Source organism: Colletes gigas, unplaced genomic scaffold (genome assembly GCF_013123115.1).
Source record: "Colletes gigas isolate AHSC1104 unplaced genomic scaffold, ASM1312311v1 Colletes_gigas_Sc00097, whole genome shotgun sequence".
Lineage (NCBI taxonomy): Eukaryota > Metazoa > Arthropoda > Insecta > Hymenoptera > Colletidae > Colletes > Colletes gigas.
Genome location: NW_025106724.1, coordinates 75,947 through 101,718, shown reverse-complemented (window position 1 = coordinate 101,718; position 25,772 = coordinate 75,947). Strand labels below are relative to the sequence as shown.

The window sequence follows — 25,772 nt, the reverse complement described above, 5'->3', positions numbered from 1 at the left end:
TTTTGAAAGTTTGTAAAATAATTATAAGAATTTGCGCACATTTTTGTTACAGGAATATTTGCAAAAAGTTTAGATACGATAATAAAATTAAAAAATATAAGCTACAAACTTTTTGTAAAATTGTTAATTAACATTGATGCAAACCCTGGTTCTATTCATTTTTGTTATATACATTCTTTATTTTGCCAATTTTGCTATAGGGGACTATTACAATGTTTTAAATAATAAAATATGATATATATATTTTTGGAAATCTACTTTATACATTAATTGATTACTTCGAGTGTCATGTCCCCCCCCCCTCCCCCCTCCCCCCTCCCCCTCCTCCTCCATTTATACGAGTTAATTTTATTTACTAAAATGGGAACAATTTTCGCACTTGTTTTGTTTGTAATTATATTTAAGATAAATAATGATAAATTAATGATAAATTTCACATGATTTATATTTATTTATGTACGTTAAGAAAATAATACTTTCCAATATTTTTACAGTTGCAAAAGTCACGAATCGTATATATTTATTTGTTCATATTGCGAAACTGTTTAGTTACAAACACGAGCAAGGAAATTAATATTTTTCTATGCTATTCTAAACGTTGTATAGACTAGTAAAAGTCCTTTTTATTTGTGTGCAATCGTCATGAATCGTTGCAGAAAAAGGTGTGCGATTAGTAGCTTCAACTGCAAAGTACGTATAGTTTGTTAAGTAACACGTTATACGATAGAATGAATTGTTTTTCCTTTGTATAAATATACATATAGGTATATATTTAAAATGCTACTTACTATTAAAAAATGATTGTTTTTAAAAAATCATAAGATGCGTTTATCACACCCCAACTAATAAATGATCTTATATAATTCAAATGTACACCTTTATAGAATGACGTTATACTTCTATTTCTTGAAATATATACTTCGCGAGTAACGGTCATAAACTTTTCAAAATTACCGCCTATTTTCGATTGCATGTGTATTTTTATAACATTCATCGGATAAAATAGAGTACTTGTGAAACCACCTATTAAAGCACCATTAACAAAACTCGTCAACAATGAATCGTTCTGGCCCATTAATTGTTTCGACTGTTCTTTTAAAACAAAAAACATGAGATTAGAAGAACTATTTCTACATATAATTGGGACTAACCCACGATAACATTCCGGTATACCATAATTTTTCAGTATATATGTAAATGCATGGGAAGTATTTTTAAATTTATTATGGTAACGCCAATCTTGTAGCAGTGTTTGTACTCTTTCAAGTGGCATGAGTATAGCCTCGGTGGTACCAGCAAAATGGGCCGCTAATATTCTAATTAATATATCATTGTTTGTTAACATGTACAAACGTTCTTTACATCCTTCGTACATACTAAACATTATACTAAGCGAAAGAGTTTTTTGGCAAAGCGGTGGTAAAATGCCACGATATAACAATCGTACGCCTTCTTTGGATATTTGCCGTAATGCAATTTTGGCTGGTACACCTTCCAAAATCTACACAATAATAACAGAAAATTGATCATTTTAATACACACGTAGAAACTTATCCCGCAAAGTATTAATTCAATGTTTTGTTTTACGTACCTGTCTAAATATAATTTTATTAACAGGAAAGGTAACAGAGACATTAATAACAGCAGCCCCCCAACCACAAACAAATTCTTTAAAATCATTATTCTTAAGTGTTAATAATGACCTTAACGAAACGTTTTGCGAAGTAATGTTACTCATATTAATATTTTCTAGAATAATTTATTTATAAAATACTACAATTTACAACAGCCGATTGTATATATATTTATTTTTTTTGTTTATCATCCTTTTCAAATTGTTTGAATCGAATAAATCATTCACCTGTAAACGATTAAAGTAATAAGATGGATTATACTTTTTATGAATTACACATAAATGATATGTATTTAGAGCAAACGATAGCCACTAATATTAAGCTAATTAAAATCAAAGTTCTACAAAATAATAAAAAAAAAAACATTTGCGCTTATTATATTAATAGTAGAATATATTTATTGATATACAATTAATAGAACAATATGTTTTGGTGATCTGTTTATGGTAATCATAAATCATTGGGTATGCTTATTGATTAGAAAATAAACGAAGCTCAATATGCAAAATATATCGTCATGAAGATCGGCATTATGTAAGTTTCATACAGTAAATTCATTGCACGTGTAAATATAATAGAATGTTATAAGCATTCAACTTACATCTTACGCGATTTATGATTCAACCGATATTCTCCGTTCAGTCGTATCGAAAATTCAATATTGTCACGTTCCTCGAGCCGATACATTCTTTGCCACATATGTACATGTATCATCAACGGTTCCGATTATTCACATTTTGCTGTAACATCAACATTTCAAGGTACAACATACTTTTTTCTAAGGCCAGCTAACGAAAGTGTTCGATTAAAATGGTAAGTACGTGTAAAGTAATCAAAATTCGTGGATCTTTCCAAGATAATATATGTATATGTATACTAACATGTAGATGAACCTTGCTTGTACGCATATTTTCCTCTATCAATTTTCTCTATCTCCTCGTTTAGAAAAAGGCACGTGACTGTGCATTAGCGTATGTAAGTACATAAATGGAGAGGCAGTTTTCTTTGAGCACTGGCTGCCATCTGGTTACACCGAGTGGCACTCACTTATCTAATCGCGCCAAGTCACGCTACAATGTCAACGAATGATCTTCAAGTAAAGCAATAATTATTATTTATCCGTACATTGATACACGATATCTGTACGAATCACATAAATACATAAATACGATTATATAAAAAACACTTTCTGCGTACCATTTATAGAATTCGTTTAATTTTCGCAACGATAGAGTATATTAGAAACGATCGAACGGAGTAAGAGAACCTTGTCCCACTTTTCGAAATACGTTCGATCGGTTGTTACGTGTCGTACGTTTAAAATCTCTATACCTTGGACCGCGGAAGCGATCTTTGACGGATCAATTCGCCCCTTTAACAGCGTCTCTTGGCTCTCGTACACGTTAACGGTAACTTGAAAATGTTGCGTCTAGGAAATTTCGTCGTGCAGAGATCTGGAAATTTGAAAAAAATCAACTTAAATGCCAGGTGAGCTATTTTCATAAATAACATTGGCGTACCAACTTCTTTCAAAGTGCATAATTGATAACTGTCAAAGAACAAAAGACACGTGATATTTTACGTTCCCATAAGTGTTTAAACTTTTCTTTTTCATTGTATTATCGTCAAATTTCTTGAATGAATTATTTAAAAATTATTACGTGTAATTTTCGTTAATCCATATCTCGGATATTTCTATCGATATGATGTTGTTGGCTCGTTGGACTTTGAACGGATAACGTATGCATCTAGATAGAATATCAAATTTCAATTCTTTTATTTCAATACTCTGATCTATATTATATATGTTTATACATAAATAATTCTTTTCGAAGATATGTAAATTATGTAATTTAACAGAATTGTTGACAGCAGAATTTGAAATTCGAAACAGTTTTAAAATGGTAATTAATTGTATTGATTTTTAACTTTTTATTAATTTTTCGCTCCAACGAAAAATTGTTATTTTTCTGGTTGATTTTTATTCTTTAACAGCATGATTCAGAATGAGCGTAATATTATTAAAAATAAATGTATGAAATGATAATTGTTTCAGATGTTTGTCGACACAAGCAGCTGTCAAAAATGCTCCAGATGATAATATGGACAAACATAATGCTATAAAAAATAGTACATCCTTTACTAAGAATATTTTTCGTGGTCATGTACAAACGAGCCAAGTATTACCTTTCCCAAAACTTTTGAACGAGGAACAAACCGATACGTTAAAGTTATTAATCGATCCCATAGAGAAGTTTTACGAAGTAATAAAATTATGAAGAGAGAAATCCTCGTGACTTTGATGTTACTACGGCGTGAATTTAATTTTATTTAAATTTTTGTTTAAAGGAAGTAAATGACCCCCAAAGAAACGACGAAACTGCAACCATAGACGAGAAAACTATGGCTGCGATGTGGGAACTTGGTGTATTTGGCCTTCAAGTTCCACAAGAGTACGGAGGATTAGGATTAACTAATGTTCAATATAGCAAATTTGTTGAACTTTGCGGATATCATGATTTAGGTATTGCTATTATGCTAGGTGCGCATCAAAGTATAGGATACAAGGTATATTTATTATGTATTGTATTATTTTATTATTTATTATATGTTGTTATTTATTATTTATTATACATAGGGTATACTGTTATTTGGTACTCCGAAACAGAAAGAGAAATATCTGCCAAGAGTATGTAACAAAGAGATGGCAGCATTTTGTCTCACGGAACCAAGTTGCGGTTCGGACGCGAGTTCGGTTCGTAGTCGCGCGGTTAAATCACCAGATGAATCACATTATATTTTAAACGGTAGCAAAATTTGGATATCGAATGGCGGTCTTGCAGAAATAATGACTGTTTTTGCACAAGTTCCTACGAAAGATCCAAAAACTGGGGTGACAAAGGATAAAGTCACCGCTTTTATCGTCGAGAGAGCTTTCGGTGGTGTAACAAACGGACCACCAGAGAAGAAAATGGGTATTAAATGTAGTAACACAGCGGAAGTATATTTCGAAGATGTTAAAATACCTGCAGAGAATATTTTGAGCGAGGAAGGACAAGGTTTTAAGGTATTATTTGAGAGGACCTTATTCAAAATCGCGAAATTTTTTCCCCTCCCCGGGTTTCAGATGTTAATTACCATCTAAAATAGTCGTCGTTATTTTACATGATCTATACAAGTATTTTCAATTTTTACCATCGAAAAGAAATTTAAACAATTTTGTGTATTATCATTCGTGCAAAACATGTTGATGTTCATTGAATAACAGACTTAAATTGGATTTAGAAAAATCTATATATACATATATATATATATTTATTATATTTATATTAAATTTATCGTCGCATTAATTTTCTAGATACTATTTAAGCCTGTTATCATCTGATGATAGTCGCGTTGAAAATCCAAAACGTTTAAACATTATCATATATTATATGAATAATAAGGAAAAAAATGGCTGAATTATCGATAAGAATTATTTTTAGTTTCATATTAATCACTATGAATGAAAATATACTTTACGGATTTTGATAAAAAAAACTATCGCAATTATATCTTCTTTAATGTTCTTTCTGATAATGGAAGATAGATATCGAAAATATGCTTAAATAAGTAACTTTTTAAGAAAGTTAGAGAAATAACTTTTCCTGTTGTTTCAGGTTGCAATGACTATCTTAAATAATGGTCGGTATGGCATGGCATCTGCTCTTTCTGGTACTATGCGTTTATGTATTAAAAAAGCAGTTGAACATGCAACGCAGCGCGTACAATTTGGACGCACGATAGATAATTACGGAAGCATCCAAGAAAAATTGGGTCGTATGGCAATGTTACAATACATAACCGAATCGCTCGCGTTCACAATTTCCGGTAATATGGATGCCGGAAGTCAAGATTACCATTTAGAAGCTGCAATTTCTAAAGTATGATTCGTTTAACAAAGTAACAATTATATAACGGTATTGTTTTTATATTTAAAAGTTAACATTATATGCGATATAACGACTTTTCTTTTTAAATAGTGTTTTGCATCAGAGTCTGCGTGGTTGGTTTGCGACGAAGCTATCCAAATACTGGGTGGAATGGGATACATGAAAGGAACTGGTCTTGAACGCATTCTAAGAGATTTACGTATCTTTAAAATATTCGAAGGAACGAACGATATACTTCGTCTTTTTGTCGCGCTTACCGGAATTAAATATGCAGGAAGTCATTTGAAAGAATTACAAAAAGCATTCAAAAATCCTGCAGCTAACTTGGGATTAATTTTCGAAGAAGCCACGAAAAGAGCAACGCGAGTAATTGGTCTGGGATCAACACCTAATTTCACACATTTGGTACATCCAAGTTTGCAAGAAGGTGCTACATTATGTGCTAAGGTTTGTATTGATGTATATTTCGATATGGTAACGATCGAGACTGTTGGTTACTATCAATTAATCGTTTGTAGAGTGTGGAAGCTTTTGGCCAAAGTATAGAATCTACCCTGATTAAGTATGGGCGAGGAATTGTGGATGAACAATTTGTTCTCAACAGAATAGCACAAGTAGCATTTGACACTTATACTATGGCTGTTGTATTGAGTAGGGCGACTATGTCTGCAAATAAAAACCTTCCTACCGCAGAACATGAAATCCTTATGGCTCAAGCTTGGTGCACCGAAGTAAGAACATGTTTTTATTAACGTCTAATTTTACCGTTACTTACTTAAACCATGATATCAAATTTAATATTCCATATATGTGTTATTACAGGCATTCGGTCGTATAAATCTGAACATGAGCGTGGTTTCTTCCAGCAAACAATTAGATGTATTTAGCAAATTAAGTAAAATTTCGAGGAATATGTGTGATGTTGGTGGATGTGTTCAAAAAAATCCACTAGGTTTATAACAATGCGCAAAATGTAATTCGTGATTCAATTAGATTTTGCAAACAATTAACTTAAACCATGACAGAAGTTGAATAATCGGAAATTTTGAATTTGAAAATAAATTGTCAACTTCTTTACACTATTTTAATAAGCAACGAGCAATGCAATTCGTAAAATTATTATAGTAATAATTAATATTTTTCGTATTTTTACACAAAGAATATTGTATGTAAATCGTTATAAATAATATTATACACATAAAAGTAGATGCTGTTTGTTTTTTATTAATCCTCACGAAATAGTAAAATAAGTATTTAGGAAATAGAGTAATACACATGATATTTGTGTAATTTCTATATAATAAATTAAATTAAATCTAAGTACTGAACAAAAATGACAAGTTTGTTGTTACCGGGCCTAATTATTTATAATATAATCTGATTATAAACTCGGGAAGGTGGTGGGTCTATATGTAGAAAGAAGATTATACTACAACGAATCAGAAGCCGCCAACAAACTTTTCGCCTCTGTACAGTGGATGAATCATATTCATTTATACTGTTTTCATCTGACAGTTTAAGATGTTTTTATACCATTACACTATTCCTTTTTCACTTAAGATTTTGGTATGAAATATAAGAAAACAAGTACCATAAATATTTCAAGTTACAATTAATATTAACTCTTGATTACTTTCTTCTAATTCCGATATATAAATGCACAAGTTAACGATATCACAATGTTACGCAAAATGAGGATAAAGTTTCTGATCAGTTTACATCTGTCTATAACATGGAAGCACACAGAATATTTGTATAGCCATTGTATGGTTTGTTTAAATTTTACAGCATCCATGAGACAGTAATAATATTGCGCATAGAATAAAATACATGCAAAAACATAGAATCGTGTAATTCGTTATTATGATAGGTACGGCTTAAGTTTGAGATTCAAACTATTGGCAAACCTTTTCAATATATAAAGGATATATCGTTAATTATATTTAATTATATAAAAAATAGCAAAGAAATAACACTTAATGCTTGTTATTTTATTTTAAAGCTAAAATTTTCCAAAAGCAACTATCATTTAACAATATGTTACTTTTAAAAACTTTTCAATTATATATTGGCAGTGTTTTTCCCCAATTTGCAATACTTAACAAGAATAATTTGATTCTCAAACTTCCAGTTATCTAAAACATTTAACATGTATAATAGATATTATTTCAAGTAAATAAGGTAAAGTCATACGAAACTATTATGATCGAGTGCAATTTTATTACTGAATGCTTAAAACACGAAATTGGAAAGAATCTACTATTACCGATAGATATAACCGTGATCTATAACTTTCCAGAAAAATAGAATATTAGATTATTTTTTTTAGCTTTTGTTACTCCAGGTATGCAATCCTATTTTTGAAAACATACGAATTCATAATTTTTTTTCAACACACATGTATTTTTCCCTATATAATGTTACGTCTTATGGTCTAATAAGCCTTTGTAAGGATATTGGTACATATATATTATCGCGAATAATCAAGAAAATATAGCTAAAGTCAACTGATAATCGACACATTGATGAAAGATGGGAGAAATACAAACAACAAATAGTCGTATTGTTATTGGAACATAAGTTTTTTCACACCATCTGGTAAAAATTCCATTTTCATATTACTCTTAATTTGCATATATTGTAACCCTGATGTTCCTTTATAAGAAAATAAATCTTTATTAATCCAGCGATCAAGCTGTTGGCAATTCAATGAGTCGGTTAGAAATTTCATTGGAATGAAATTAGTTCACATATTGTTGTCTTATTAATGTACAGACAGACGACAGTGTGTGTGTGTGTGTGTGTGTGTGTGTGTGTGTGTGTGTGTTCCTGAGAATTTTTTTACTACCGCTTTAAGATCCACCTAACGTACTTACTTATGATGACAATGGTGAAAGTACAATTTCCTGTATATACATTTCTTTGTTTTTTTTTTAATATACAGAAATAATTGCATGTTATATGTATATCCTAATAGTAGCATAAGTTACAATGTCTTGCAACGTGTGACTATTGGTTGTATTTTAATTAACCCATTCTGTACATGTAACTAATTAAAACGAAACTAGCCAGAAGTTTCTTAAACGATACACTCAAATATTTACTTTCACAATATAGTATACTGTTTTCTATTTTTCAATATTTAAGTAAAATTTTATTTTCGTTGCATGTTATTATTTTACATAATCACGCTCATAGAAAACTACATGCGTAGTGGTTCAATCAATGATTTATAATATTAATTTGATCTACAACGACTTAGTAAAAATGTAATTATTTATAGGAAACGCTATAAAGATAAGTGTTTTTAAGTACAAAATAGTAAGCAGCGTAAGAAAATAAATTTACAGATGCTTAAAATTAAAACTTTAAAGTCTGTTTACATTGGACCAACGATTACCATAGAATGGTAGATTAATGTTATAGGAAGTACTATATGGAATTCATAAAAATTAATTAAACGTTGTACGAATGGAAAATATTAAAAATATATATCTTTAAAAACCAGTAAACTAGTTTTGTTCTTTCAAATATTATTTTATGTTTAGCAGTGGTTCAAAAGACAGGAAAGAACTTTATATTTTTCTTCGATATTATTTTTACATTACAGACATTATAACATTTATAGCATACAAATATAGTTAAAATGGAAATATAGAATGGTGTTTTAAAATTAATATAATAGAATTGAACATTTTTATACCAAATTATCTGTTTTATACAAGTTTACTTACAATTTGCTTCTTTCTAACACCTTAAAAATCTTGTTCGAGTAGATATACACTGTATATATTATTCACCCCATAATGAAAAATACATACAAAGTTGCTATAATGAAAGAAAATATTAACATTACCAAGTATAAAAACGAACAGATTTATCAATTCGTACCAGAATTAGAGATTTTCACTTATTAATTCCATTAATGAACAATGATTTTGCATCTTTAGTTACCACACGTGTGTACTTACAAGTTTATACCTTTTAACAATACAATATTACTACCTGGAGTAACTTAGAAGAGTTAGGAAGGCTAACCCTGTGCTATAGACAGATTCTTAAATGTTTGTCCATTCGAAGCAACAGAGATACAATAATGTTGCAATAACTGTGTCAAAAGCTCTCGTTCGTCCAACATTTCTATACGCTCGATTCGACTTCGATCAGTTTGAGGTAGCGAATCATAGACCTCTACCATTGTCCATGCATTAGAGCCTTCCCAATTATTTATTGTAAAGCTGAAATACACAATTTTCAAATCCTCTTGATAATGGTCATTAACTTTATAATATTAAACACGAATACGTACCGTCTTTGTTGGGTTTCCAAAGATTCACAGTCTTCCACTCCAGCCAACAAACACCCACGACTACGTAAATTAGACAACATAACTTGTCCAAATTTATCTTTCATATTCACTTGCTCGTAATTAACAAAAACACTATTTGGAAATTTTGCGGCAAGCCATTTCAACAATGCAGAAGCTGCGCTAGCGTCTACATACACTAAGACGCATTCTGCAAGGAACATGGTTGGCAGATTAAAATTAACTTCTGCTTGCGATAATTTATTAGTAAGTTCGGATATGTGCCGCAGATCTATTCCTACTAAGTGATAGTTGGCACCGTGTAGATCTGTCGTCGAAAATCTAATTTCCCCATCTATAAGAAACAGATAGGAAACGATGGAGAAATTCGTCTGTGAAAAATGCCGGTGTTGAAAAATTAATAGCATCTGGTCATTCTACCTTCTGTATTCATCATATCTATCAATTGTTTGTGCTTTTTAATGTGATAGCATTTTCTAGCAGTGACACTGGGAAAATCAAGTTCTACAAAGTTAATCGGGCTCTTTCCTGCATCTTTCAGCCTCCAATAAAGGGTATCAAATCCAGCACCCAAATTTATAATTTGCCCTTTCTCACCAGACAACTATTTCAATGTTATAAATTAATGTATAATCTATTGAAAAAGGCTCAACCAAGTTTTATTCTATTTTTCGGCATGAAAATATATAAACGTATAAGTACGTATTATATCTCCAATTTACTGATTAATTTCAATCATACTTTTTAAAGTATAAAAGGAAAACAATACTATCGATGTACAGAGCACAATAGTAATTATTCTAAAGATTAACAATCCGGCTGTAATTATTTATTATTTCTGTGCGAAAAGTGTGTGACAGGTGTTATATCGTAGTTCCACAGGAAAAGGTGGACCGCGAGAAATTAGGACAGGGCCTTGGTCAGGTCAAGGTTTCCCGCACTGCATAGTATACGTCCTTTGCTACTCAAATCAGCTGTATCCCGAATTGTTTCTATCATGTTTCTAGGTTATGCCAATTTCGGAATTGGGATTACGAAATTCGGAAAAATTATTTCAACGACACGTACCTTGATAAACTTGTCAACGAACACTTCGATGCCCTTTACTCTGGCATAATAACCACGATTGATTTCGGGCGCTTTTCGTCCGGTTTGTTTCACGAAAAAGTTGATAAATGGATCGGACCAGTAACCAAGTTGTACCGCGTATCTTTTACACTCACTCGCGTCATCGTTGGTGGCCTGTATGGCCTCATCATCAGCCATATCTTTGATCATTACACCAATTTTCGTTCACTTCAGTTACGATTAATCATAATTTCGTATGTATTCGTTTAGTCGAGAACCGCGGTACTCGCCACTTACAGACGAAGACCTGCACAAGCGACCATACTGCTGGCGACAACTGGCGACAACTGGCGACGCGAGACTGCTGTGTGCCTGCTGTATGCTGTATACAGTGTGGTGGCCAGATTTGGCATAATTGCGAGTAGTAGATCAGATCGACGGCGATACTAGTAACGACGAACTTCCTTAGCTTTTAACGGAATGGTGGGGAAAGCCGACGACATATCCTACCGCACGAGCCACATGTTCACGAGGTCAGCACTTGACGCAACTTTGGAAAATCGATAAAGAACCCTTCTTGCTCTTGAACACAGCTCAAGTCCTTTCTCGCGTCAATGGTATACAATTTCGAATCCCGACTGCCCAGCCATTTTTATGTTTCTTCATAAATTTATGTCTGTTCATAATTTTTTGATAAACGTTAGTAACTGTGTCGATTAAATGGATCCGATAAAGTATTAATGGAAAATAAATACATTAGGGAAGAAGTATGTAAGAAAGAAGGTATAAAGTATAAATAAATTTTATTACTGAATTATTCAAACTTTTCTTTTCACAGATTTAAATAGATTAGCTTCAATTCAAACGGGTAATAAATAAAATAATGTACGTTGTAATGTTAGCAAGTGTATTTGAATAAATTTAATACCCCTGGCATCTTTTAAACAAGAAATTCGTGTGATGGTATAATTGCATACTATATATATATATGTATAAATATATAAAGATACAAATTGATACATAAAAAATTTATAATTTTTACAGTGAATTACCACAACAAATAATGTTTCATGTGCTTTTCTCAACATTGTATATTATATCATAAAGATGATCAATCACAGCTATTTGCATATACGCTTTTAAATAAATTGATGCTAACAAATGAGTGAAAAATTAGTCGAGACACATATTGAAATAATATATCGATACAATTGTAATTACAGAGCACTATACCTACTATGGTATTAGTTTTACTCCAAAGAATATATGTAAATAGATAAGTAGGAATAAAATATAAAAGCTTTATTTAGCATTGACACTTAATTAGAAAGGGCACATAGTAAAATATATATAAATTAGAAAGCAAAACATGACATTGGAATATAATGCGGCTTAATAAATTCCAATGCGTTCAAACATCAAAACTACGGGTGATACGATTTTAGGCATATTAAAAGTATAAAAAATTAGGAGAGACTAGTAAGTATCACCTTTCATTACTTCATTGTTTTTATGGCTCCTAATTTTAAAACTTTTTCTTAGAGTATTTTTATCATTATTGTCAGTTCCTGTTATGGCAATTACTATTCTACGTCTGACTTCTTAACGACTGATTTTGTAGCTGTAGCTTTTACTTTTCTTTTTGGCGGAACTGGAGTATCGGAGGTACTAGACGATGGGGTTTCAGAAACGGTTGTATCAATATCAGGAGTTTGCAAAGTTTTTGTACCTTTTTTAACAAGTTTGACAGTCTTCTTTTGTTTACTATGAGAACTACATTCTTCTGCATCATCATCCAGTGCCTCTTCCGGTTTCGATTTTGACTTTTTTGCGACCTTTTTCACCACCTTTTTTCCAACTTTCTTCCCTGTACCATCGCCCTCAGCTGTTTCTACAGGGTCTGTTTCCGATGCTGATTTCTCCGGTGTCTTCTTTACAACTTTCTTTGTTGCTTTCTCTTGACTTTTTAAATCCTGTGGAGTTTCTGGAACACTTTTAGAAGATACAGTCAATTCTTTTGCTCTCGACGGCCTAACCGGATTTTCTCTCGACTGTGATGTTTTAGCTACTTGACACTCTGCAGAAGATTTACCTGTCCCTTTTCTGCAACTTTCACTTTTTTTAATCTGGTCCATTGCTTCTGTTGTTTTCTTTGTGCTGTCAACGGATTCTTTAACTTGTTGTACCGGCTCCATTGTCTCTTTCGTGCAACTTTCAGTTTCTTTGACTTGTACCGGTTCTGTTATTTCTTTTCTACAACTCTCAGATTCTTTCATTTCCTGTATCGATTCTGTTACTTGTAAATGTGTATCGGTATATGTTTCCGTGCTTTCGGCCATACTTAAAGGTAATGTGGCTGTTTCTTCAAGTTGAACTTGTCCTACGAGAGGTAGAATTTGTGAAATTTCTGCTGATTTTGTAAACGATTCGCTCAATTTATTAACAGTATCGATAATATCAGAACTTAATTTCTCCTTGTTCGGTACAGAATCAATTGCCGACGCCGAACCATTAACTTGTACTTTATTTTCTAAATCTGTTTTCAAGCAGAGTACATTAGACTCATGGACAGGTGTTATCGTAGAGGAAAGAACTTCTTCGGTCACCGTTTCCGAATCCGACACAGATTCTTTAGGTTCCATTTGAAGAACAGATTCTGCAACTTGTATCGGTACAGGGCTGACTGTAAGAACTTCAGAAGCAGTTGATAATTCATTTGCATGCTTTTCATCTCGAATATCTGGTTGTTTTATTTGTTGCGCATCTATAGTAATTTCAAGGTTTGTTACAGTACTTGCAAGTTCCTCTGTCGGAATAAGAAAACTGACGTTATCTTTGTTACAAGATTCAACTTTCTGTTCTCCGATTGAACAAGACTGAACCAAGTCGCATGGTACTATGGGTATAGTTATTTCTTGCGGGGCTCCTCTTAACAATAAACTTTTACTAAATTCCTCTGCAGGTTTTTCAGGAGATGTTTGCGTCGTAGATTGTGTAGAAAAAGAGTCTATAATCATACCATGAGGTTCACTTTCAAATCTTGTTGTAGATTTATCAGAAATATCTTTTATTTCTTCCGATACTGTTTGTCCATTTTTAGTTTTTTCAGCGGAAGATGATGTAGTATTGATAAATTCTCCACCCTTCTCGGATAATTTAGATACTATGTTATCATTGTCTGTTATAGGAACATTGTTAACTAGAGATTGTTCTTCGGTATGACTGATCGTTGCTTGAGCTAAATAAAAAAGATAATCACATTATATGTATATGTATAAATGTAATAATTTATGGGAATTAAAATTGATAATACGTTCCTTGCTAAATAAATTTAATATCTAAATTTTCATACAATTTTCAATAAAGATTTCAATTACTATTATCATTCGTGGCAGGGAACGTATAATAAATAATTATGGATTATGAAATAAAATTATGTGCAAATTAAAAAATATACACATAAGTGATACTCTATCTCCTTAATATTATTTTCAATTGCATACATGTATTTGAAAAGATTCTCTACTTCTAATGCGAAGAATACAATGATTTAAATTATTACTGAAAAAGTGCTCTTATTAAATGCTACATGATAACACTAAATACTAATATGAATGTACCATAAACACTGTGTTAATTTGAAGCACACAAAACATAAAGTCAAAATATTTTTAGCATATTATACAGATATTAGAAATGTTGTGTTACAATAATGATACGAAGAAACACGTCATGCACGATGATTGCAAACATATTTGATTTTTTTGCAGCACAGTTGTTATTATACCAAGCACACATGTAGAGTATTCTTGTTTTGAAATAAACATAAGCAAGCTATACAAATATATTCATTTGGTATTTGAAAAATTAGTAATATTTAATAATTTCTTTTGAGATACGTCATTAATTTGACATAGATTATTTTAGAAAATTTACAAGAATCTTTCATTTAAAAATATTAATTAAAATTTAATTGGTTACACAGTTAATATATTTTCCAGATTTTATTTTAAAATAAATTTAGTAAGAACCAAATGTTTAAAATTTACTAAATTAGATATGTGGGCATTTAATGTTAACGTACAATGAATGAAAACAGAATGGTATGATTTATTATTAATTGATGCTGCCCTAATGATATCAAGTTCAATATACTATATATTATTTACTGTTTTAGTTACGTTCAACAAACTTTTAAATTATTTAAAAATATGATTATAAAAATCGCGGTTGCGACGATGTGAGTTCTTAAAATATTTACCCCATTAAAGCAAAACGACAATACAAGACGTAGCAATGCTATGGCGCCAGGATCTGTTAGTTGCTGTCCTCTGTTCCTGTTTCAAACACTTAAACTTCATAAACTGTGTAAAAATATATATTTTTCGCGTTTTTTAGATTATATTAAAATTTTCCAATTTCGTATCGAGTACTGTTTGCGTTCGTTTTGAATTAACGTTCTATCACAAAAGTTTTATCATGAAATATCAGTTTGAATATCACATGCTGTATTAAAAAAAAAGGGGAAAAATAAAATCGCAAAGCGTGTTCAAGAAAACAGTTAATAGCTTTGCACTATTCAGCACTTTGATTTACAACTTCTTACATTTTTATTGATGCTCAAAATTTTCATTGAATTCATTTTGATATGCAGTCATAATCGTAACATACATATACATAAAAAAATGTGTGGAAAGTAATCATGTATAATTTGAAATATACAAATATTCCGAAACAAAAATAATATTTTTTATTTCCAGCTCAGAAATCACTTATATCCCAGTTATGCGATATATTTTATAAAATAGCCTATATAATCACAAAATATATGTGATACGTACACCTATGAAAATATAGTATAGTATAAGAACACATACCGGTTTCTTTATCCACCTCGTCTGTAGACTCAGCAGGTTGAACGGAACCAACGGATTCGGTACACTCAACAGATTCAACTGTCTTATCGGTCGTTGATTTCGCCACCTTTTGCGTTTCCTGTGAATTCAATTATAAACCTTGTTTATCTAAATAGCTACTTTTATCAATTTATAGAAACTATTGAATTGAATTAGTTACCTTAGGAGGAGATGGTAGTCGCGTTGGTGCAAGAGAGAGGGTTTGACAGATTTTCTTCCAGATATTGTCAAAACTATCAAGACCCATATAATCGATTTGTCCCTGCTCCCAACTTTGCTTACGCATATGTTCTTCTAATGCAATTTGTTCAGCACTTCTGGGTTCACCCAATGTTATTTGAGCCAAGGCACCGGCAAGTCCAGCCTACAAAAATAAAAAAAATACCTTTCTTTTTAATTCATTTGTAATATAATACATCTAAGAAGTAGTAGAGCGAGACTAAGATACAGTATATGTTTCTAGCAACTATTTTAACAAGTTACCTTATAAATTGTTATGATATACATACAAATGCATATACCACAAACATATAGAAAAGTGACGCACACACAAATCTAGCACAAATTAGTAAAGTAATAATAATAAAAAGGCGAATTGTTGAAGATAGACGTGGCATCCTTCCGGAGGAAGCCTTGAATTCGAGTATAAACTCGGTCCGCGTAAGCCTTAAATCTCATAATAATAACAATAATAACAATAATAATAATGTTAAAAATTCGAGAATATTATAAATTTCCTTCCTACAAGCAAATACTGTTACTCAGTTTATCGGTATAACTATAGGATAATGCCAAGGAAACTAAACAAATGTAAAGTGTAGATAAATTTTGTCAGGATTGTTAGAGACATTTCGTAAAAACACTTTTACTAAATAACTGCATTAAAACTGCAAGTAATGTCCCAAAAACTATTAGTTATACAAACAATATGTTTAATATATATTTTATGTAAGTATCTATACGATTAATTGTAACTAAATAAATATACATTGGCTATATAATATCCACTATAGATGATGACAAGAGGCATAAAGTCTAAAGTACATTTTTTAACTTTAATGCAATCTAAAGAAGTATATGGGAACAATTACTTACATTTGAACTGTCTTCCGTTACGTGTAGGTCAGATTGCGTTGCTACATTGTGGATATCTGTACAAGGTTTGGAAACAGGATGAGGGCTAGTAGATATCAGTGCATTAGTTCGTTCGTCTGTAATGTTTATATTTTCACCTTGTTCAGTATTTTGTTTGGTAAAGAGATTATTTTGATGAATTGTATTATTTTCTGTAGCTTGTTTACGTTCATTTGTATTATAAGGTTTTTGTTTTTCAGACTGGAAATCAGTATGTTCATTGGAATGAAAAGTTTGACTGTTTTGTTCATAACATTGAGTAGCTTGACGATGAGTTACATTATCATATATTTGATGTTGAGTACTATGTTGATGATTAACATAAGGTTCATGGTGTTGATGCTGTTTTGTTTCTTCCGGTAGTGATTTATTACTATTGTTTGCAGAATGCTGGTAAGCATGTTGATGTTGTGTTGTTTCTTCTGGAAATAATTCGTGATTATCATTGCAAGGATAGTGATAAGTATGTTGGTGGTTAACATGTTGATGTCTTTTTGTTTCTTCTGGTAATGATTTGCAGCTATTGCTCCAAGAATGTTGATAATCAACATGTCGTTGAAATTCATTGGTGTAATGTTGTACACTATGTACGGGTACATAATTTTCTGTATTTTGTTGATTTTGCCAGTAATCAGATTGAACGTTTAAAATGGGAGTATTATCAGAATGAAAAAACATATGTTTTTGTTTACTTTCACCAATGAACTGGTTAGATTGTTCTTGATTGCTATGGTGTTGGGCATGTGAACGAGAAGTATTATATTGGTTACATTGTTGCTCGTAAAACACTTCCTTGTCGTGTTCCGGTGGTGATTCATAATGTGTCTGATGAACAGACTCGACAGAATTAAACGTATCACTTAACATACTTATGGATGAAGATCTGTCGGTTGTGGAATAATACTGTTTTGTTTCATTATTGTCTTCTTTTCTATGAAAAACTAGATCACTTTGCACGTGATAATTTTCCCACGGGTCTTTAAATTCTGAGAAATCTGGTGTTTCTACGTAAAAGTCACTCTGTGCTTTGTCTTGTACGTCTACGTAAGTGGGACTGTTTGGAATATGGGTGCGAAAAGGCATAGGAGAAAATTCGTGCCAAATTGGTGCCAATGTGCTGGTGGTCTATGCAAGCATCATGCCAAAACAGAAAAATGCACATTCAGTTGGTTAGTAGAAAACTAATATAACAGTGTCCATTTTTCTTATGCCAGAATCACTATTTGGGAAATATGTAATATTATTATAGCAAATGATATTATGTTTTAGTCATATTTCGGATTTAACAGACAGTATTCCATGATTCTACGTCCGAACATGTCCAAGTTATATACCGTTCAATTTTTTCCCGTTCTATATTAAAATTGGATAATTTCTTGAAGGTGATGAACCGCCTAGGTGATAAGACGCTATTTTACGTACGCTCCGGTTCCCCAATCAGTACATTAAATGAAGGTTTTACTGTATAATCAGTTAAAAATGATATAGTTTGTGTCGTATTAATAATAATAATCATAACCTGATAAAGTACCAAATACCAAACTAAATTGGCAACATTCATCTTTATCAATTCGTTTCTCTATATGTTAACACGAGTCACGTATTGGAATTTACATACTTGCAAATTACAAATGTTTATATTGTAAATACAATAGCGCGAAATAAAAAAAATGGACACTGATCTACAAGAGGAAAAAAAAAAAATGGTAACAAAAAGATCAAAGAAGTTCAAAATGTTCTACTAGCTATGCTACTTTGGAAATTCCTTGAAAATTTGTAATATAATTTTTATATCGTTTGTTGTATCGCTTCAGCTATTATCAATATTGAAAATTATGCTACAACGGTAAAACGAAAAATATACCTTGAATGCCACAAAAAATAAATCATGTCAGAAAATGTCACTTGTTTGTTTTGAATATTATTTACAATGTCTGCATACACATTTAATTTTTCAAAAGAGAAATAATAGTTTGGCCGCAATACGATAATTTTCATACATATGTTATATAATAATACTTTTCAATATGTGCAATATATACAATCTTAACTACTTCATCAAGCATGTTTATATGTAACAGTGGGTGACTGTGCTTGTTATATGTAAACTAATTCTAAAGATGTTTAAAAAAACATTTTGCAAAGTGAATGGCACACTAACAAGAGCAATGGAAGCACGCTACCTTACCTTTTTCCAAATTATGTTTCAATTCAATGGCTTATTGCTTTTGCATTTTATTTGGGATATGTAAAACCTTAGTCTAATATAACGTACAATAAACAAGGAAAAAAGAAAAAAAGAAAAACAAAAAAAAATGTACAAAGTTATTTGAAAAATCATTATATTTACAGTGTTCTTTTCCATGTCTATAATTGGTTAAACACTGAAAGTAATTGATTGAACTTACCATAACAGGTGATAAGTGAGGATGCACTTTTTCACAAAATATATTCCACCATAATTGTAATAATGGTTGTAAATGTGCAGATTCCATTGGTGGTTGAACAATACCAGTCATAGTATCAAAATACTGTAACCATGGTTTTGTAATACCAATGAAATGTATTATTCTAACATCGTCTCCGAATCTGGGAAACAAGAATATCTGCAATTACTTTATTTTATGTGTTGCTATTATGATATCGCAACTTATACGCGTACGTAATAAGAAGATATTATTCCATAATTGATAAAAAAAACATAAGGCTTTCTTACTGTTTGAATGCAGGGAGGTAGGAATAGGTAGCCGTCGAACACATATTATAGATAAACGGTAAATGTTTCGAAATATCTTTGTGGGCCCAATCACTGAAGTACATGTTTAGTAAACCTTGATCACCGCCATCAAACGAGCCTTTATTTGCAGCAAATGCAGTGATAGAAGCAAAAGTTTGTTGAGATGGTTTGTATACAAATACACCAGAATTGAAACAGTCAGGCCAGCCGACGTCAGGGGCAGCAGACAGTTCTTCCCGTTCAAATAATTCATCGCAATTTCTGATTACCTAATGTATACGTATCAAGAATTAGAAAGAAGAATCTGAATAAAGTAGAATATCGTTATAGATTGGTTAAACACTTACAAGAGTATCTGCATCAAGAAAGACACATTTGTCATATAGAGTCAGTCTCCAACAATGTAATTTGGTAAATGTAATACCCAATTCTGGTCTAGCTAAAAGTGCCAAATTAGCTTCATCTTTCGAATCGAGTACATTTACTTCCGTTACTAGAGAAAATACTGCTGCCAATTTTTCCCTAAATCGATGAAAGAGAAATTTGAATTATTCGTATACGTAGCAGATTACTTAAAAATAAATTATTAACAAGTCGTGTACCCACCTCATTGTTTCTGTTACCCCAGGAGTGACCAAAACAGCTAATTCGTGCTTGGTACCTACTCGACGCAAAGAGTGTGCCAAGACTAAAGCGCCTAAGGAATAGGCATCATTGGTAGCCAGTGTAACCCAGGCATATCCTGAAATTTATGTTACAATATACATAAGCATGCCAATAAACTATTGATATTTCTATATTATAGTATACTCGTTTCATAACGATTGAAATCCAAGTAAAAAATGAAAGAATGAAAAAACATTTGATTGACCAATATTTATTCACGCACACGATTATAAATAATTGCGCGTGTACGTGAATCAAGTCCTCGTTGCTCGATAACATTGATATTGATCGTATCGCAATGTATATTAATTGGCATGCTGTGAGTGAAATTAACTTGGCAGACATTGAAACATTGATTCCTGTATTGTCTTTGATATTACATCATCAATATAGCTCAAATTGAAATGCATTTTTCAATTGATAGAAGCAGTCGAGGAAAGATAACTCCGTGAACTCTGTCGATGCCATTGACTTTAATTTACCATTTGTTTCCAACGATTACATAAAACAGAAGACAGCATTCCAACAATTATCTAACGCGAAGAATGTTCCTCGGTTAATAATAACAATAGGAATATCGGAAAGATTATTGCCGATGGAATTCAAAGTAAGTACTGTTGTACTTATAAAAACTAGCCCGGTTTTCGAAAATATCTTTTGGTAAGGAAGTTAGCTTAGAAAATACATTTTGTTTCGAAAGGTTCGAAATAGAAGTTGGATCGAAGCGCGGGAATCAAAATGCGTTTGCTTTCCGCGAGCAAAGAAATTATTTATAACGTTTTCTATTTCTAATTCGCGAATGTCATCGCGAGTGGCAGCTTACTCGCTAACCGAGGCCACCAGATCTCAAGAAATTTGGCTCTAGTCTTCCTGGATAAAACTCTATTTTTAGTCATTATCTGAACTTGCTGTGCTGTATATCCCACCAGATAGGATATAATCGGCAAGAAAGAACGCGTCGAATTAGCAAAATAAAACGATTTTGCTAATTCAACGTCGTTGGCCACTGGTTCGAGTTGCACACATAACGCAACTTTAAAGCATTCTTAACTTTTATACTTGTAGTTTAATTTCTATGTATATTTATCAGAAGGAATAGGAAAATCAGGTCTTTAACATTTTATCAAATTTCCTTCTAGACAATATCGTACAATGTAGACGTTTTACGAAATCCCGTGTAATTAGGTAACCTCGAGCCTTGAAAATGTACCGTTCATGTTTCTGGAATGGTTGCGTTCTACGTATCGACATTGAATGAGGTGTTATGTTTCCCGCGTTAGGTACGTACACTTTACGAGGTTGATCGTTATAATCATCGCATAAATGATAGTTCAATCTACGACAAATCGACAAAACGGTACATTCAACTATTCATCATAATGATTTTTCATTTTCATTTTTTACGATGGTTGAATGGGCGACAAAAAATATTAAAAATAAACATAGCATCGTTTTCGTGACATCAACTGTCACTGGTACAACTATTCCGTTTACAGTAAATAGATTATTATTAGTTCGAGACTCGATCTGTCGGAATGTGAAAATAAGTATGCTCAAGTATGCCTATCTCAACATTCGTCTAGGTCTATTTACATATAAGCCAGCAATTAGTGCTTCTCCAGTGCACACTGCGGAATATAAGACATTTAATTTTTATGTAGTTAGCATTGGTTTACATCGGTTTCTTATCAGCTCGACAATAATCGTTCATTCTACATAGTATATCGGACTTTTAAACTGTACACATACAATTTCTTTACAAAATGACGTTATTCCGATCCATATGACAACATCTCGTACATGTATGGTTTTTTTTTAATCTTTGGATACTAATATAAAATGTATATGCAATAATTTTGTTTCGTTAGATCGGTGAAATACATATCATATACGCGGTGCTCGGCGGTCGCGTCAAGCACGGTGGTAAAATTAAATGTAATGAATGCAAAGGAACAGCACTGACAAGTCACAGATGTAGAACGAGGAGAGATGAGAAGAACTCGGGAAGAGAATAGAAGAAAGCTCGGATTTCTGTTACCGATATTCACCGAAACAAAACTCGTTCGGTCGTATCGAGTCCCGGGAAATTAACTTACGATCATTTACAGTTTATTCATATGTATTTATTCAGAGTTGTATTGTTTCAGGCTTCAAGCCCAACGACGAGACAAATTCAACTTGAGGGTTATATCGAATGTTGCAACCGGAAAAGTTTCCTTTGCAACGATTTTCATTTTGGCGGAAGAACCGCATCAGCGAGAAAAAAGAAGAAGAAGAAAAACAATAAAAGATTTATCTTGGCTATGAGAAACGGCGGTACTCGGCTTCTCGTATATTGTAACACGCAGACGAAACCCGAGAGGCAGAGTGCCGGCGGGTCGCGTTGTGCCACACAGGTTTATATTTATACAAGCCGACCAGCTTATAATAGCAGCCGAGCCTAGCGTTTGTACAAAATGCATTCATATACTCTTGCCTTAGGTCAAGCACTTGTCGTCCAAGTCTGGCCAGATTTCCTTATGCGATCCCGTACACACGTATCGTCTATGAATCGACACTTTCTCTTCGTAGTAGCGACGCGAAATAACCATTCTCGTCGCTCTTATCGTCTCGGCAGAACGACGATAAACCGCCGATTACACGAGCTTCTAATTTTCAAACAGAATTCCTTGCTGTAATTGTGCTATTTATCAAATGGGAACCTCTTTCTTTGCTACCGCGTTATTTTCAACTGGTATTAAAATTATTCTCTTACTGTTCTTTCTCCATGGAAAAATTCAAACGAACAGACAAGGCATCCAAACACTTTCAGAGAATTAACTAAAGATTTATTAGGGGCAGTAAGTAATTAAACTTGTAAATAATGTATAATGATATACCGATCAAGCATCGATTCTATGCGAAACGTGTTAATTAACGAGAATTGGGCATCCCCTTTTAATGCCACCCGATGTCAAAATGAAGATCGATTCTGTCGCAGAGCGTGCTGCGATTAAATACGTTTCGTGACTATTTTAAGCCTGCTGCGCATGGAATTAAGACAATAAGGATAGAAGAAACAACAACTGCATTCCCAGTGTTTAATTAGGAATCAGTGCATCGTACGAAAGAAGACGCAACTGTGTTCCTAGCACGTCTAGAGACCGTAGATCGGAAACTAGAATTACCGAGCCCAACCCAGACGAAGGTCAAGACTGAACTTATATAAAAATAGTACTCGACTAGTTTCTGTCGATCCAAGTACAATGCACCGAACAATACGAACGAACGAACGGATTCCGATTAGCGTGACATTAAACTCTGTGCTCTTGCACGACACGTTTTTTATTCGGGGAGTATTCGGTTCTCTGGATATAAACGTATTACACGTTTCTGCTCTCGAAATTACCGACTTCTCGTCGTCTTTATACTATCATCTCCCGCGTGTTGAATTATTAAAACGCGAAACAGAATAACGAGGCATCATTACTGTGTCAACATTAAATTTTTCATTTTTTTCAGTGGAATTTCTCACGGGTTTATCGCTCCCGGTTACATCATCGTGCCGCACCGATCGATAAACATAAATTAATATAGTCGAAATATATATCATCCGATTACGAAAATCTTTAATTAGGTAATATGTACCATTTAAAAGTAATTACTCAAAATCGAGGATAAATATTTACAATAAAATGAAGGTAATTAATATGCAAAGCGCATATTTTCTTTATTTATAATACTTTGTTCACGCACGTTTGCCTCGCGCGGAACAACCCAGCGAATCTATGCAAGACATTTTTGAATAACACAAGACAATTTTACCACACGTGTAAAATAAATATAGAGAGACGGACGGGGTTTGGCAAAGAGCCGCAATTTCTCCCCCAGACGGCTAAGAATAAACGGTAGGAATACTGCCGACAGTTATCTTATTTTATGCAGCAGGAATCTTGCATCTAATAAAAAAAAAAGGCACAGAATACCTCCCTGCACTTGAGCCAATCCTCCAAGTACTTAATTAATTAAATGGTATACAGCACGAAATTAATTTTATTTCTTAAAGCACGATACATTTTTTTTTTTGTTGCAAACAACGTCAACTACTTCGTTTTGTATAAATTTCAAATATAGAGGATATGAAAAAAGTATTATGGAATAAATATTAAGTTCGTTGTATTTATACCAGCGTATCATGTTAGAACTTAAAATATGGCTGCCCAGTTACACTAACGAAAATAGACTTACTTGCATGTTTGCAATATTACTTTGTTACAAGTAAAAACAATAAAATTGCTCAAAGTCGTTTTCAAGCGTGTAATTCTATTGATTGTAAAACATAACCAAGCGTAATGTATTTGATGTATCCGTGTACAACTATCGGTATACATACATATAATATTAAATTGGCGTCGTCTCTGTCGAAAAAAAGCAAAACAAAAAGAGTTCGCGCATGCGTTCGAATAGAACAGCAGAAAACATACCGCGAATCTCACCGATCTTTGCAAAATAAATTAAAACGAGCACACATGTTCAAAAGTAAATGAGAAGAAAATGAAGTTAGAAAAGAAATCATTTTTTCGTACGTAAAAACATACTACAGGGATACGATTAAATAAAACCTAAAACCTACGTGTTTTCACGCGTTAAACGGTTATTATTCGTTGCCCATATTAGATATAAATCGTATGAAGGTCATTGGGTCAAGACCGGTTACCGGCGACTTTATCACAGACCCCAAATGAACTCTCAATGAACGTAACCTACAAGCCGAGACGCGTTTAGCAGGGGGAAAAAAGTCAAAATGCCTCTCACAGACGATTCGTGTACTTACCACCCATGGTTGGAGAGAAACTCTGTGTTTCTTCTTCGATGGATGACTCTACAGCACACTCAACACTTGCCAATTCCCACACAACTGACAAAGATTCATACGCACTTCACCAGCGCTACAACACGAGTGACGAATCGAGGCTCTCCTTCCATCGCCGTGGCGCTATCCCCACCTTCCGTTCCATGCGAACCAAAGTTCTGCATTATCGACCGAAGGTATCGACTCTACCACAGACAAGGTATACGTGTAGACATTTCACCACAGACGAGGAATCCCTCCCATAATCAACTCACATGTATTTAGGCACACATTACAGCTAATAGTATGTACTAATAAAGGGGATACTAATAAACTCACCTCCGAATTTTCAGGTCGGTATGGCAGTCAGATTGGGCCAGGAAAGTCCGTAAGGTGTAATGTCTACTTGTATACCTCGTCCGTCTGTGCCACTGCCACAAATAAATGCATTCACATTAGATTTCACATATTGGAATGTTTATGTTTCGGGCTTGTGAGCATTACATTCTCAGAAAGTTTGCATCACG

At 32.8% G+C, this 25,772-nt stretch overlaps 5 protein-coding genes across 7 annotated transcripts; 1 reads left to right on the top strand and 4 right to left on the bottom strand.

Annotated features, from left to right (window-relative positions):
- Window positions 1-447: 447 nt before the first annotated feature.
- On the bottom strand, window positions 448-2,656 carry LOC122404057 (mitochondrial nicotinamide adenine dinucleotide transporter SLC25A51). Of its 2 annotated transcripts, XM_043407933.1 has the most exons (5): window positions 2,516-2,656; window positions 2,236-2,374; window positions 1,592-1,861; window positions 789-1,501; window positions 448-683 (listed from the first exon to the last, which is right to left on the bottom strand). In XM_043407933.1, the coding sequence occupies exons 3-4, from the start codon at window positions 1,736-1,738 to the stop codon at window positions 791-793; spliced, it is 858 nt and encodes a 285-aa protein (XP_043263868.1). In that variant the 5' UTR covers window positions 1,739-1,861; window positions 2,236-2,374; window positions 2,516-2,656; the 3' UTR covers window positions 448-683; window positions 789-790. The 2 variants fall into 2 exon arrangements, with proteins under 2 accessions (XP_043263868.1, XP_043263866.1); XM_043407931.1 differs by having other exon boundaries at window positions 448-1,501.
- Window positions 2,657-2,987: 331 nt separating this feature from the next.
- On the top strand, window positions 2,988-6,668 carry LOC122404056 (very long-chain specific acyl-CoA dehydrogenase, mitochondrial). The gene is made up of 8 exons (XM_043407930.1): window positions 2,988-3,122; window positions 3,691-3,898; window positions 3,984-4,202; window positions 4,273-4,701; window positions 5,294-5,557; window positions 5,657-6,013; window positions 6,085-6,297; window positions 6,389-6,668. Exons 1-8 carry the CDS (start codon window positions 3,055-3,057, stop codon window positions 6,524-6,526), a joined length of 1,896 nt encoding a protein of 631 aa, XP_043263865.1. The 5' UTR covers window positions 2,988-3,054; the 3' UTR covers window positions 6,527-6,668.
- A 2,462-nt stretch (window positions 6,669-9,130) lies between these two features.
- On the bottom strand, window positions 9,131-11,326 carry LOC122404042 (leucine carboxyl methyltransferase 1). 2 transcript variants are annotated; one of them, XM_043407903.1, is made up of 5 exons: window positions 10,962-11,326; window positions 10,314-10,497; window positions 9,876-10,227; window positions 9,572-9,804; window positions 9,133-9,394 (listed from the first exon to the last, which is right to left on the bottom strand). In XM_043407903.1, exons 1-4 carry the CDS (start codon window positions 11,169-11,171, stop codon window positions 9,600-9,602), a joined length of 951 nt encoding a protein of 316 aa, XP_043263838.1. In that variant the 5' UTR covers window positions 11,172-11,326; the 3' UTR covers window positions 9,133-9,394; window positions 9,572-9,599. The 2 variants fall into 2 exon arrangements, with proteins under 2 accessions (XP_043263836.1, XP_043263838.1); XM_043407901.1 differs by having other exon boundaries at window positions 9,131-9,804.
- A 511-nt stretch (window positions 11,327-11,837) lies between these two features.
- LOC122404055 (muscle M-line assembly protein unc-89-like) lies at window positions 11,838-14,347 on the bottom strand. Its single transcript, XM_043407929.1, has 2 exons — window positions 14,314-14,347; window positions 11,838-14,199 (listed from the first exon to the last, which is right to left on the bottom strand). The coding sequence occupies exons 1-2, from the start codon at window positions 14,345-14,347 to the stop codon at window positions 12,545-12,547; spliced, it is 1,689 nt and encodes a 562-aa protein (XP_043263864.1). The 3' UTR covers window positions 11,838-12,544.
- Window positions 14,065-25,676, bottom strand: LOC122404050 (glycogenin-1). Its single transcript, XM_043407916.1, has 10 exons — window positions 25,585-25,676; window positions 25,228-25,451; window positions 20,355-20,490; window positions 20,096-20,270; window positions 19,728-20,017; window positions 19,420-19,600; window positions 16,038-16,241; window positions 15,839-15,956; window positions 15,223-15,298; window positions 14,065-14,199 (listed from the first exon to the last, which is right to left on the bottom strand). The coding sequence occupies exons 2-9, from the start codon at window positions 25,232-25,234 to the stop codon at window positions 15,279-15,281; spliced, it is 1,131 nt and encodes a 376-aa protein (XP_043263851.1). The 5' UTR covers window positions 25,235-25,451; window positions 25,585-25,676; the 3' UTR covers window positions 14,065-14,199; window positions 15,223-15,278.
- Between the last annotated feature and the right edge of the window lie 96 nt (window positions 25,677-25,772).

Bases quoted from the DNA above. Each gene is read 5' to 3' on its own strand.
- LOC122404057 (XM_043407931.1), bottom strand. From the start codon at position 1,738: ATGAGTAACATTACTTCGCAAAACGTTTCGTTAAGGTCATTATTAACA. The intron at 1,502-1,591 runs GTACGTAAAACA...ATTATTGTGTAG, and splicing joins ATAAAATTATATTTAGACAG to ATTTTGGAAGGTGTACCAGC.
- LOC122404056 (XM_043407930.1), top strand. From the start codon at position 3,055: ATGTTGCGTCTAGGAAATTTCGTCGTGCAGAGATCTGGAAATTTGAAA. The intron at 3,123-3,690 runs GTGAGCTATTTT...TAATTGTTTCAG, and splicing joins AAAATCAACTTAAATGCCAG to ATGTTTGTCGACACAAGCAG. The intron at 6,298-6,388 runs GTAAGAACATGT...GTGTTATTACAG, and splicing joins CTCAAGCTTGGTGCACCGAA to GCATTCGGTCGTATAAATCT.
- LOC122404042 (XM_043407901.1), bottom strand. From the start codon at position 11,171: ATGATCAAAGATATGGCTGATGATGAGGCCATACAGGCCACCAACGAT. The intron at 10,228-10,313 runs GTAGAATGACCA...TGTTTCTTATAG, and splicing joins AGATATGATGAATACAGAAG to ATGGGGAAATTAGATTTTCG. The intron at 9,805-9,875 runs GTACGTATTCGT...TGTGTATTTCAG, and splicing joins TTGGAAACCCAACAAAGACG to CTTTACAATAAATAATTGGG.
- LOC122404055 (XM_043407929.1), bottom strand. From the start codon at position 14,347: ATGATAATAGTAATTGAAATCTTTATTGAAAATT. The intron at 14,200-14,313 runs GTATGAAAATTT...TTTTTTATTTAG, and splicing joins TGAAATCTTTATTGAAAATT to CTCAAGCAACGATCAGTCAT.
- LOC122404050 (XM_043407916.1), bottom strand. The intron at 20,271-20,354 runs GTGGGTACACGA...TCATCGATTTAG, and splicing joins GGGGTAACAGAAACAATGAG to GGAAAAATTGGCAGCAGTAT. The intron at 20,018-20,095 runs GTAAGTGTTTAA...CGTATACATTAG, and splicing joins TTCTTGATGCAGATACTCTT to GTAATCAGAAATTGCGATGA.